This window comes from Rhinoderma darwinii, chromosome 4, assembly GCF_050947455.1.
Source record: "Rhinoderma darwinii isolate aRhiDar2 chromosome 4, aRhiDar2.hap1, whole genome shotgun sequence".
In the NCBI taxonomy this organism is placed as follows: domain Eukaryota; kingdom Metazoa; phylum Chordata; class Amphibia; order Anura; family Rhinodermatidae; genus Rhinoderma; species Rhinoderma darwinii.
Window position 1 is genome coordinate 229,011,625 of NC_134690.1, and position 14,625 is coordinate 229,026,249.

Below are 14,625 nucleotides of genomic sequence, written 5' to 3' on the forward strand. Positions count from 1 at the left end.
GCAAAGAAAAAGCCATATCTGAGACTGGCTAAAAAAAAAGGAAAAAGGTGTTATGGACAGACGAATCGAAGTTTAAGGTGTTTGGATCACACAGAAGAACATTTGTAAGACGCAGAACAACTGAAAAGATGCTGGAAGAGTGCCTGACGCCATCTGTCAAGCATGGTGGAGGTAATGTGATGGTCTGGGGTTGCTTTGGTGCTGGTAAAGTGGGAGATTTGTAAAAGGGATTTTGAATAAGGAAGGCTATCACTCCATTTTGCAACGCCATGCCATACCCTGTGGACAGCGCTTGATTGGAGCCAATTTCATCCTACAACAGGACAATGACCCAAAGCACACCTCCAAATTATGCAAGAACTATTTAGGGAAGAAGCAGGCAGCTGGTATTCTATCTGTAATGGAGTGGCCAGCGCAGTCACCAGATCTCAAACCCATAGAGCTGTTGTGGGAGCAGCTTGACCGTATGGTACGCAAGAAGTGCCCATCAAGCCAATCCAACTTGTGGGAGGGGCTTCTGGAAGCATGGGGTGAAATTTCTCCCGATTACCTCAGCAAATTAATAGCTAGAATGCCAAAGGTCTGCAATGCTGTAATTGCTGCAAATCGAGCATTCTTTGACGAAAGAAAAGTTTGAAGGAGAAAATTATTATTTCAAATAAAAATCATTATTTCTAACCTTGTCAATGTCTTGACTATATTTTCTAGTCACTTTGCAACTCATTTGATAAATATAAGTGTGAGTTTTCATGGAAAACACTAAATTGTCTGGGTGACCCCAAACTTTTGAATGGTAGTGTGTGTGTGTGTGTGTGTGTATATATATATATATATATATATATATATATATATATATATATATATATATATATACTAGTCCCTCTCAATGAATTGGAATATCATCAAAAAGTAAATTTATTTCAGTAATACAATTCAAAAAGTGAAACTCCTATATCATATAGATTCATTACACATAGTGATCTATTTCCAGCATTTTTTTCTTTTTAATGTTGATGATTATGACTAACAGTTCATAAAAACCCAAAATTTATTCTCTCAGAAAATTAGAATATTAAATCAGCCAAATTTCAAAAATGATTTTTAAAACCAAAATGTTGGCCTACTGAAAAGTATGTACAGTATATGCACTCAATACTTGGTCGGGTTCTTCTTATTTATTTTTTTATGTTTGGGAGGATACCTCCTACCTTTGATCTTATGTACCTGTAAATTTGTATAGCTTGAATTTATTGCACTGCGTGCAAAGTTTTATATGCTGTTTTATATTCTAATAAAAATTGTTGACAAAGAAAAAAAAAAAGACTTGGTCAGGGCTCCATTTGCATGAATTACGGCATCAATGCGGCGTGGCGTGGAGGCGATCATCCTGTGGCATTCCTGAGGTGTTATGGAAGCCCAGGTTGCTTTGATAGCGGCCTTCAGCTCCTCTGCATTGTTGGGTCTGGTGTCTCTCATCTTCCTCTTGACAATACCCCATAGATTCTCTATGGGGTTTAGGTCAGGCGAGTTTTCTAGCCAATCAAGCACAGTGATACTCAGGTCAGAAGAAGCGCGATCTCCAACGCGAAACAGGCTGTAACCTACAACTAGCTGTCCTCCCTGTAATGCTTTTACCCTCGCCAAGGTGACACAATAAACTTAAGAAGATTTGCAAACGGGTGAGTGCCGCATTTTCATTTCTTTCATCTATATTATACTACAAGACCGTCTGTTTTTATGCTGAGCACCGCCCGAATTTTGCTTAAATGAGAAAAACCCTGATTCCACTTGCATCTATCTGCCTGTTCCATGCTGTGAGGATTGAGAGTGGTGCCGACTTCCTTCTACTGTGCTTGATTTATTAAACCAGGTATTGGTACTTTTGGCAGTGTGGGCAGGTGCCAAGTCCTGCTGGAAAATGAAATCTGTTTATCTCCATAAAGTTTGTCAGCAGAGGGAAGCATGAAGTGCTCTAAAATTTCCTGGTAGACGGCTGCGTTGACTTTGGACTTGATATAACACAGTGGACCAACACCAGCAGATGACATGGCTCCCCAAACCATCACTGACTGTGGAAACTTCACACTGGACCGCAAGCAACTTGGATTGAGTGCCTCTCTACTCTTCCTCCAGACCCTGGGACCTTGATTTCCAAATTAAATGCAAAATTTACTTTCATCTGAAAACAGAATTTTGGACCACTGAACAACAGACCAGTCCTTTTTCTCCTTAGCCCAGGTAAGACGCTTCTGACCTTCTCAAGGAATGCAACAGTTGTAGCCCATGTCCTGGATACGTCTCTGTGTGGTTGCTCTTTATTAATACTTTATTACCACCTTAGTAATGGCAGTTGTCTGTCTGTTAGCCAGTAAAGAAGCTGGCACTAAGCCCCCCATTATTACCCCAGTACCCACCGCCACCAGGGGTATCAGGAATAGCCGGGTACCAACCAGTACCCGACCATCTGTAGTAATGGTTGGGCACTGGGGCGGCTGCAGGCTGGTATTCGTAGGCTGGGAAAGGCCAAGAACAATGGCCCTTCCTACAATGGTAATGCTAGGCTGCGGCTGTTTTACTGTATCTGGCTGGTTATGAAAAATGGGGGGACCCCACGTTGTTGTTTTTTTTAGTTTTTTTTTAATGTATAAATTGACAAAAACGACATGGGGTTCCCCCAATTTTTCATGACCATGGAGGTCATCAAACAGACAACTGCCATTACTAAGGTGGTAACGAAGTATTAAAAAACAGAGATATAACTCCCTGTTCACACAACGCTTGCTAACTCTGATTTCGATGCGAAAATCGCGTCGGAATTCGCACCATAAAACTGCCAAAATCTCCCCACATTGATTTCAATAGGAGGCAGAGGCGGTTTTTTCCCAGATGGCTTTTGACTGCTCACGGGGAAAAAAAGCGACGTTTCCTTTCTTGCCGCTTCCGCTTCTGACCTCCCATTGAAATCTTTTCGGGGCGTTTTTGCCCATGGTTCTTGCGTTAGCTTCAATGGCTGTGGACGAAAACAGCGGAAAAAAAGTGCAGGCGGTTTAAAATTGGTTTAAAAATTCCTGAAGGAATTCTAAGGCACATTTTTTTTCTGCCTGCAAAACACTGTGTGAACAGGCCCAAAACTACAATAATGTGGTTGCATACTGTAAGTGTGAACACCCTCTTATAATTGGGGATGTGGTTGTGTTCAGAATTAGGCAATCACATTTAAACTCATGTTAAATAGTAGTCAGTACACAGCTGCCATTATTTAAAGTGATTCGGAGTAACCCCATATAAAGATCAGCTGTTCTATTAGGATTTTCCTGACATTTTCTTTGTTGCATGCTACAGCAAAACCCATGGTCCGTAAAGAGCTTACAACACATCAAAGGGATCTGATTGTTGAAAGGCATCAGTCAGGAGAAGGGTACCAATTAATTTCCAAGGCATTAGATATACCATGGAACACAGTAAAGACTGTCATTAAGAAGTGGATTACATTTGGCACAACAGTGACATTACTAAGAACTGGACGTCCCTCAAAACTTGATGAAAAGACAAGACGAAAATTGGTCCGGAACTCTACCAAGAGGCCTACAGCAACATTAAGGGAACTGCAGGACTCTCTAGCAGGCACTGGTTGTGTAGTGCATGAGACAAAAATCTCCGGTATTCTTCATACGATGGTTGTGGGGTAGTTTGGCAAGACGGAAGCCTTTTCTAACAAAGAAAAATATCCAAGCCCGGCTATGTTTTGCAAAGACCTACATCAAGTCTGCCAAAAGCGTGTGGGAAAACGTGTTATGGTCTGATGAGACCAAGGTTGAGCTTTTTGGCCATAATTCCAAAAGGTATGTTTGGCGCAAATCCAACACTGCACATCGCCAAAACAACACCATACCCAGAGTATTGCATGGTGGAGGCAGTATTATGCTTTGGGGCTATTTTTCTGCAGCTGGGGCTTTAGTCAAGGTGGAGGGAAATATGAACAGTTCCAAATATCAGGCAATATTGGCACAAAACCTGCAGTCCTCTGCTAAATAGCTGAAGATGAAGAGGAATTTCACCTTTCACCAGAAGAAGATCAAAGTTTTATAATGGCCCAGAGCCCAGACCTAAATCCCACTGAAAATCTGTGGGGTGATCTGAAGAGGGCTGTACACGGGAGATGCCCTCGCAATCTGAGCGCTTTTGCACAGAAGAGTGGCAACAATTGCCAAGTCAAGATGTACCAGGCTGATAGACGTCTACCCATAAAGACTGAATTCTGTGATAGTCAAAGGGTAAATCAGCAAAGTAAGAGTTTCAGGCTGTGTTCACACTTAGTTTTTTGCAGGAGGAAAATTCCTCCTGCAAAAACTGCTCCAGACGTTTTTTGCACAGTGGTTTGACAAAAACTCGTCAAAACACTCGTCGAGGTGTTTTTTTTACCCTTTCTGACTGATTGAAATGGGGTTTTGGAGGCGGAAACCGCCTCAAGATGGGTCATGTCGCTTCTTTTTACCGCAACGCATTTTTTTGCTTGCAGTAGAAAAACTCGTCCAACTCCCATTGAAATCAATGGGAGGCATTTTCGGGCGTTTTTTGACGAGTTTTGCGGAGTGGTTTCCGTGCCAAAAAACGAGTCAAAAAACTCTGTGTGAACAGGGCCTAAGGGTGTGCATATTTATGCAACCACATTATTTTTGTTTCATTATTTTTATTTTTCTCCTCTAAATGATTTCCTTTTTTTCAATACAATTGTACAGACTATAGGTAACAATAAAGGTGGGAAAAGTTCTGAAATTATTCATCTTGGACTGATTCTTTGCCATGACAAAAACCTGGCATTTTTATAGTGTGTGTGTGTGTGTGTGTGTGTCACCTAAGCAACTAAATATAGATAAATATGCATTACTGATAAATCTACTTACAATAGGGAGGTTCTTAGCGCAAGCTTTGATCATATTGTGTGAGCCCACCTGCCACGACAAGGTGACCTCTGTAAGGTGGGGACCTACGCTGCACATACAACCAGAACAGGGACTTAGCTATAGTCCAAAACATACACAAGTGAATCAAAATATCTTATTAGTTGATGATTATAATGTGTTCTACTCTCCTGCTAAACAAACAGCTTTACTTTGTGAGCAGTTTTGGTATTTCTGAAAGAATGTCCCCAGTAATGTACAAGCACGCATGGCTGCTGCTGCGTATAGCTGTAAACTGGGAAGCTGAAAACTTTTACCACCATTCTCAATATCCTTCAATTTTTGTTATCGTAATTGCACGCTGATATTGTTTTTCCTGAAATAGTACGGATGTTGAAATGTCATTTAACCTTGTGCCTGACAAAGAAAACAAAACAAAAGTAGAATTTAAAAGCAGCATCTATTTATAAAACACTGAATAATACATACATTGATAATTGTTATAGTGATTGGATATGCTTACATACCCAAATGAATAAGACGCTTACACTCATCACATGTACCATGCAAAAAGTGCCGTTTGTAGTACAGTGTGAGGCTTGGTAATGCTCTGCCTTTTTACTGTATCATTTTAACCATTTCTACCTCCGTTCTACATTGTTTACAAGGACATCCTGTCACCTATGCTGCTGTTTATATGTGGATCCCATCACTGAGGTCATAGTTAGTCCCATCCCATAAACAATAGTAGAGTCAATATAAATATAAAATCTGTTCATAGCTGTACCTTCTATTCTGCACCCAAACCTGTGTTTTTATAAAAGGATCTACACCGGATCCTATTGCTTAGGCCTCATGCACACGGCCGTGCCTGTAATCACGGCCGGCCGCCAACAGCTGCGGGCCGCATTTTCGGGCTGTGCTCCCATACAAAGTATGGGAGCACGGCCCGTAAAAAACGAAAAGCAGAACATGCTCCATAATTTCCGGCACGGTTCTACTGCATGGAGACCTATCCGTAGCGGCACGGACACCTATCCGTAGCGGCACGGACACCTATCCATAGCGATACAGAAAGGTGTCCGCGGCCAATAGAATCGGGCAGGTCCGTAATTGCGGACCGTATTACGGTCCGCAATTACAGAGCTTTTTTACGGTCGTGGGCATGGGGCCTTAGGGCTGGACATTTAATTGGGAAGAAAAAAAACGAAACCGAAATTCAGTGCAGGTAACGGACGTCATCTTGCGCATTTTTTCCCCCCCGGTTTTAACTGTATCTGCGTCCTCAGAATGCAGACAGATTTAAATCCAATGGTTTATTTTTTTCAGGACGAGTTGTAATTTTCAATTTGCATTCTGTATTAACTGCGACATCTAAGGGGTTAATTGAGGGATATCAGAGGTTCCTCAGATCTTTGTTGTTAGAGTGCACATCATACTGTAAAAATAATAGGTATGCCTAAGCATACCGCAAGAATGAATGCCAGAGAGGACATTTTTTTGGCATATGTCAGGCATATAGGCTATGGAAGCGATCAGTATGGTGTAAACATAGTCGTATCCAAACATAGACACTGTAGGAGGAATTTACTAAGACTAGAGTTTCATATGCCAGTATTAAATAGAGTAAAACGCGCTGAATTTATTAAAAAGCAAACGCCTCTTTATGAATTTGGTGCATCTTGTGTTGTCTGTGCGCCACAAACTGAAAGCTAGGAGCTGGCATGGAAGTCCGCTATAATTTATGCCACTTTCTGGCAATAAATTATAGTAAATTTGTCGGACTGCATTGACTCCGCCCCTCCCGCTATGCCCCATTCACTTTATGGAAAAGTGACACGTGAAATCTAAAAGAAAAGTTGCAACACAGATACGCGCCAAAATTCTGGCCTTTTTTTTTGGCCAGAAAACTGGCGCAAATAACTTCGTAAACCTCCCTGTGTGTTCCTCCATGAAGCACCATATTCTCTACTTGTGGATAATAACTTCATAATACAACATCCAAACAAGCCACAATGACTTTTTCTTTGCCTCACATTTCTATGGTTGACACATTACAGATCCGTAGTACAATCGTGCACATGAGCCCTTTTCATTGTTCTTTCCTTTCAACAACCCAACCATGGCTTCCCTTTTCCTCGTCTCTCATCACTATTTTCTCTTTTTTTACTCTTCCTTTCGTCTCTACCTCTAGAGCACAATCCAGTGTCCCACGTGTTTCCCTAAATATTCTGGGTTTATTTCTGGTTTCTAAAAGTTCTGCTTCACTTGGAAAAAGAATCATTAAAATTAGTGAAAAATAAGTTAGAAACTAATGTAGCACTTTTTTTTTTTTTCAAGGTGCGTGTTGTTTGCTCCGCAGAAACACCTTTGCAAAGCTTATTCATGCAAAAACTTCAAGATACTGTGGATGTAGAGTCTAGAATACTCCTTGATGACCTTGAAATTAATCAGGTATGTGAACTCTGCAGGAATATATATTGTTACGACTTATATTATTACAAACGTTCCAACACTTTCCAGTTTGGATTTGGACAGGATTCATTGACAATTTTTTATGTTTATGGGGGCCCTCTACATCTGGTGTGGGTGTAAAGAAAGATTCAAATGGTTGGATTTTAACCGCTCCAACCGCTTTAATTCACCTGGGGGAGTGCTGCTTATACCCCCGCTCCCAACTACCATTATTGGAAAAAGATGCATTCTGCATGTTAATGGAGAAGTCGGGGGTGACAGATGTTGGCGAAACAATTATTTAGCTTTAACTCTTGAAAGACTGATCATAAAAGTGTTCGTCTATGTCTTCCTAATTTGTTCAGGATTCATCTGGAGGATTGTCCATGTTTACAGGTGAAGAGGAAATTTTTGCGTTTCAGCGCACCGTATCCCGGCTTACTGAAATGCAGACAGACCAGTACTGGAAAGTAGGAGATAGAAGTCAGGATTAGTGCCAAAACATGCAAATAATGCACACTACATCACTTTATGTGAGGTGACATTTTCTCTGAAGTGGACTTCCTCACTGGGACTGCATATCGTTCTCAGGACCATTATTTTACATAAATCTTTTATTTTCTTACGATGTATATCCCTGCGCTTTATTATTGCCACATAATGCCTAATTCTACCAGTCGTTATGCAGATATTTATACTTATGTATTTTATTGTGGTGTCATCCAGGGTACCAAGGTGGTCAGTGTTATTGTACTAAAGCACACAGCTGGAAATTCCACCTGTACAGAATATGAGAATTAAAAATAGAGTATGTTAGAGCTCCATTTAGTGCAGTCATAAATCATGTCTAAAGCGACTTGAAGTTTATGGACACCGTTTGTAGGCTTTTTTTTAATTGTTATTAGTATTCGTTGAACTGACGGCTCGGCTGAGTGTGGGTCCTGTGTGTCTCTAGCACACAGGATCACCACACTATCGATTATATCTAAGTTGATCAACTTACATGTGATCGATATTATGGTCATTCTGTGTGTTAGAGACACACAGGACCCACACTCAGCCGAGCCGTCAGTTCACTGACTGAATCGGCTGATAGCAAACAATGCACATTCTATGTATAGAGGATACATAGAAGTTGCATCTGAAAAAAAAACGATGAGAAATTTTTAATAAAAGTCCATTAAAAAAACATCAGAAATCACCTAAAACATACATTTATAAAAAATAAAAACCCACAAAGGTGTCCGTAGCATTTAAGGCTGCAGTGTAGTGAGAGTTGGGAATATACTTGGCAATATATTTATTATATGTGTCTTAAAAGGTGTTTTATTGGGTTTTGGTCACAATACTGAATGTTCCAGACCATAGCAGCCAGGAAAGTGTTAACTGACAAATTGAGCACTGATAGCTGAAGGGGAATTCTAAGGTGCCCATACACGTTGGAGAAAAATCATCCAAACCCGCCAATTTCTAAGGGACTGTCCGACTATCTAATGTGTATGGGGATATCCTGACCCTCCCTTGACGGCAGATGTCGGGGGAAAGAAGTATCAGGCTTGTTGGATTTCACCTGGCAGTGCACGTGTTTTTGCTCTATTGAAAACACATGCACGCTTGGCCGGGAGTCGTGAGGAATAGCTGTTGGACGAATGAGCGCTCGCCCGATAACTAGTGTGTCTGGTCAGTCTGATGTCCCAGGAGACAAAGTGACTTGTATGTGTGTAATGAGGCTATGTGTTATTGTAGGTCAGTCGTATAATATTATATTTTAAACAATGTATTACAACAACCAAAAAACACATTACAACAAGATGCTGTAATTTATTCTTCCCATGCATTACATGGGATAAACTCTGGAAGTCAATATTCCTGATGTTGTTTTTATTTTCTAATACATAAAAACGTTATTGTGATTAATTGATGTCCTTGTGAAAGTTTTGCTAGCTCTAGTTAATAAACTGCCTCTGTGCACGTGACACTGGAGCAGTCTACGATATGGGCTGCTATATTTAGGCATCATGGCAATTATTTGCTATTTTAAACCTTGATTTTAACAGATGTTAATTCTTCATTTTCTTTTTAATAAATTAAAATGAGAAGAGAATAAAGGATAACTGGAGGACAAAATGATGTCAATTCTGCACTGTACACAAAGTGATCACTACAAAATAACTGTATACATAAAACTACATAGATATATAAAATTATCTTTTCATTCAAAATTACTTCGATTTTACTTCTATCTGGAAAGTGAAAAGATTAAGGAACATGGATGGCTTAAAGACCCTTTTTTTTAGTTGTGCAATGAGGATCGGGGGATCATTTCCATCAAGACTATCCTTGCTAAGCAATTGCTATTGTAAATGTCACTACGAGCAGCATTCACATTTACCATTAGAGCTGTCGATAGCCATAATTTCTGTGGTGGCACCATCAATGAAGATCATTAAATATAAAGGGAAAACTTAATGATGGCCAAAATAAACGTGCCCTGAAGGAATCAAAGGTATATACTGGGCTTTGGATAGAGAGTAAAAGCACCCTAAGATTACAAGTAGCCGTTAGGTCCCCTAAAGTAGCTTGAAAAACATTTTACATTTTTAATTTTTAAAGCCTGTAGTGTAAAATGAGATTTATGCGGTGCTTCCAGCTTACTTTTTACTTTGCTTCCATCGACTTCCAGTGCCTCGAGAAAAATAAAAATATACTCTACCCTCGAAGGAACCACCACTGTTCACAGTATAGCAAAAACAAGTTCAACAAGACATAAACTATACAACCAATGCATGTGACGCCCAATCTTCACATCCATATGTTCATGTTGAAGGTCTCATTCCAGAACCATGGGCATTAATATGAAGGTAAAAGAAGATTTAGAAATATCTGCAGGCATTCACATCCATTCCGCCACAAGTTCAGTGCCAAGGTCCGGCCTTATTTGCAGTCAGGCCACAAACCAACCACAAACTTAGATATTCTCGTATGGCATTTCCATTTCCCTGCACCGAAACAAAGTCCAAATAATAGGAAACTTTTACAAACCAGTATTCCATTACAATTCAATACTATCCTCCACCAATATATAGTTTGACTACCCATTTATCCGCTAGGCTGCCAGAAGAAAAAGTGCAATGCATCGCGTTTCTACTCGTTCAATGGTAGTTTACCTTATATTTCTTGCTGACAAATTGACTTCATATGTTGGTGCCATATTAAGAATCGCTGTGCTTTTCTGTATGACACATTTTCTGCTAATCATTCTCTAGTGTCCTCATACTTTTGGACAATTATTATATGTTTAATGGTGACATGTTGCTGTTCATGCATGGCCGTTAGTGTGTTTAGGGTAAAGTATGCACCGTCCCTAGGATTTTAGATATCATATTTTTGATTGCATATGCATTAGGACTATGCAAAGTGTTGTAAAAAAAAAAAAAGCTCTCACTGTTTTACAAAAGTACTGTTTAATAAGATTTAGTAGGTGTTTTTATTCTTGAGATTAATGGGAAGAAAAACATTCAACATTCAGGTACATATAGGATGTACCTGACTAATGATTGGTCAGATAACGACATTAATTGGCAAAAAGTTTTTGATTAACGCAAAGATGCCATAGTGGAAAACTCTTTGAACACGTTCAACCGTATACAGTTACATTTTCCTTAACGCATACGTTTAGGTGGTCATAGAAAAGTATTGGAAACTTGTAACCGCAGAACCTCTAGTACGTCAGATATAGAATAACATAACTTCTGCTACTATATCCGATAATCAGATGCCCCATTGTTTATCTCTGTTCAGTCTTCTGCTTCTGGTCATATGTATGGCTATACTGTAAAATATTTTGGTGCCGGTTTTCTTTTGTTATGACAAATTTCCTAAAGAATTTATACTTTTGGATCATTTACATTTTTATCTTCATTTTATATACAATTCTTTTATGTGGTTTCTATCTACCGCCAAACTGTATTTTTTGGCAGGCTGCCGTTAGGTTGCCATTCACTGCTGTACATGCAGCCTGTAGTCTGCTAATAGATAGCAGGGAAGCTGGCGACCTGTTGTAGATTCACATTGCGCCACTGCTCACTAATCGGCTTCCAAATATAATAATATAACTAGCTCCATTTTTAGCTCAATGTAGATCACACTCCACAAACGTAAAAAAACTCAAGAAATTGTGTAAACAAGTATGAATGTTGCCCTGTAATTAACCTGTACCTTTATTCTGTATCACACAACACAGAACTCATTTGTTTCTGATAGTGCCTGTCTATTATTTCATATGAAGTATCATTTTTATGTCTATACAAGTACTTGAGTGCCAACTTATTGTAAAATATTTATGGCTAAGAATGTATGTAAGAAAAATTTTTGCTGACTGATGGCAGCACAATAAATCTAACATTATCTGATAACATCATTACTTCTAGTTTGTGTTGTTTTTCTGTATCTGTGGATAGGTGATAACTGTTTGGTTATTATACCCTTTAAAGAGGCTCTGTCACCACATTATAAGTGCCCTATGTCCTACATAAGGAGATCGGCGCTGTAATGTAGGTGACAGTAATGCTTTTTATTTAGAAAAACTATCGATTTTTACCACTTTATGAGCGATTTTTAGCTTTATGCTAATTAGTTTCTTAATACCCAACTGGGCGTGTTTTTACTTTAGACCAAGTGGGCGTTGTACAGAGGAGTGTATGACGCTGACCAATCACTAACCAATCAGCGTCATGCACTTCTCTCCATTCATTTACACTGCACTAGCGATATAGCTATATTGCTATGTGCAGCTACATACACACACTATAACGCTACTGCAGTGTCCTGACAATGAATATACATTACCTCCAGCCAGGACGTGATGTGTATTCAGAATCCTGACACGTGTGAATCTTTTCTGTGAGATTACCAGCAAGGCAAATGTAATCTCGCGAGATTACGATGTAAACTGTCATTTAAAACGAGATTACGTTTGCCTTGCTGGAAATCTCACAGAAAAGATTTTAACCAAATTATTTGTCATGTAGCGTAAATACTTCAGATTTTCTGCAACGGATTTTGTTGCGGAAAATCCGCAGCATAATACAGTAGCAGCAAAGTGGATGAAATTTGAACAAATCTCATCCAAACGCTGCGGAAAAAACGCTCCGAAATCGACCTGTGGTGCAGTTTTTTAATCCGCAGCATGTCAGTTGTATTTGCGTTATCGCTGCTTTTTTGTTGTGGGGTTTTCCCCATTGAATTCAATGGTGAGGTAAAACCCGCAACAAATAGCAGATGTTGCGATTTTTGCCCAAATATCGCAACTGACAAAAAAAATTATTTTATACTTATCCAGAATTCCGTGCTTCTTTGTCCAGTCTGGCCTCCTGGGATGACATTTCATCGGATGTGACTGCTGGAGTCAATCAAAGGCTGCAGCGGTCACATGGGGTGAAACGTCATCCCAGGAGGCCGGACTGCAGAGGGATCCGTCGCCATGGCTACGTAAGTATGAAACATATTTTTTTTTGTGCAGTTTTCTACATACCTTCCGAAAAACTGCACCACAATTTGGTGCGGTTTTTCAGCTGGAATTCCCAACAGCGCCCAAGGCGGATAACTCTTTCCCAACCAGCCCACATAAATTAATGAACTAAATGCTCAATAATTTACGTATTCTGTTGGATGGCTTTGTGCATTACTGCTCTCAGTGACATCAGCAGCATCCAGCTTTCACACTGACAGCCTAATCCTGGACTGTGACAGTGAACTGAAATAATCAGTTCCCTGTTTTTAGCAACCCTGAACAAAGTGCTCGTATTGAGTGTTGTGTTCCCAAATGCAGAAACCACTGCGTCTGCATTTAGTTGGTTGCCTAGGGCATAGGGGCTTGAGGGCATATACATACCCCTGTCTGCTCTTGCATGTCACCTATGTTTAAAGGGAATGTGTCACTAGAAAATTATATTTTATTTTTTTTGTTAAACAGTTAGTGTATAAATGATAAAACATTGTTCTAATTTTTTAAATTTTTTCACGAGTCAAGAAATATTATAAATTAGATTCTAATTTATAACATTTCCCAGTGCTGGTCACTAGATGGAGCAATTCCCAAAATTGCAGCATTGGCATGTGGTAAAGCAACCACATTGCTTTATGCTGCAAAATTTGAGAAGACACACTCGCTCTAGTGAGCTCACAGAATCCCCCCTCCTTTATCCTGGCTAGTGCCAGGAGAAAGGAGGGGATTGAACGGTCAAATCTCCTACACTGTGTGTCGCCATTTTTTGAGCGAACACACAGTGTAGTAGGTTTACATACAGTAGTAATCACACACTAAAACACGTACATACACAGAAATAACTTACCTGCCGCCGCCGCTCCCTCCGGTCCGTCTACTCCCTCCGCTCCAAGTGCTTGCATTAGAACACAAGTCCAGAAGCCGCGACCGGAAGTATACATCTTACTGTCCGGCCGCGGCTTCCGGTCCACAAGAAAATGGCGCCGGACGTCACTCGGTCGAAGACCTTCAATTTGGACTGTGTGGGAGCGGCGCATGCGCCGTTCCCACACAGACGGCGTACAGCATAGTGAATGGAACGGGTCCCGTTCGCATTCACTATGGGGCTGTATGTGCCGTATTCCAAGTTAATCGACACATACAGAGATAAAAAAAAAAATGGCAGCCCCCATAGACAAGAAAAAGTTAAAAAATAAAAAAACACAAAACACACAAATAAATACAACATTTTTTAATAAAACACTAAAAGCTAATTTATATAAAAAAAAATTTTTGGGCGACGCCCTTCCTTTAAAGGCTGCTTTGTAAGGGAAATACATGAACACTAATAATATGGTCTTACTTCTTTGCACTATAGCCAGGGCCGCCATCAGGTATTTCAGGGCCCCATACAGCTAAATTTTCTGGGCCCCCCTTTTACTGCTTGCGGGAAAAAGACGCCGACGCCTCCCATTGAATTCAATGGGAGGCATTTTCGGGCCGTTTTTGACGAGTTTTGCGACGTGGTTTGCACGTCAAAAAACTCGTCAAAATACTCTGTGTGAACATAGCCTTACACGTATAAATTCCCTGCGAGTGGTGCAGCCCCCCAGCCTACTGTATAATGACATTCTGCAGCTTTTTGTCTTCCTGCTTCAGTTCCTCATGATTTTCAAGATCTCTGCCTGCTGTCTGTGAATGAGACAGCAGGCAGAGATCTTGAAAATCATGAGGAACTGAAGCAGGAAAACAGAAAGCTGCTGAATGTCATTAGTCATTATACAG

The 14,625-nt window shown here is 40.1% G+C and overlaps 1 protein-coding gene across 1 annotated transcript in view; it reads left to right on the forward strand.

Annotated features, from left to right (window-relative positions):
* AFG1L (AFG1 like ATPase) overlaps window positions 1-8,377 on the forward strand; it is a 109,414-nt gene extending 101,037 nt beyond the window's left edge. Inside the window, exons 12-13 of the mRNA XM_075862245.1 lie at window positions 7,242-7,355; window positions 7,721-8,377. Coding sequence (XP_075718360.1) covers window positions 7,242-7,355; window positions 7,721-7,849 — 243 coding nt within the window. The 3' untranslated portion in view covers window positions 7,850-8,377. The remainder of the gene's footprint in view (window positions 1-7,241; window positions 7,356-7,720) is intronic.
* Window positions 8,378-14,625: the final 6,248 nt, after the last annotated feature.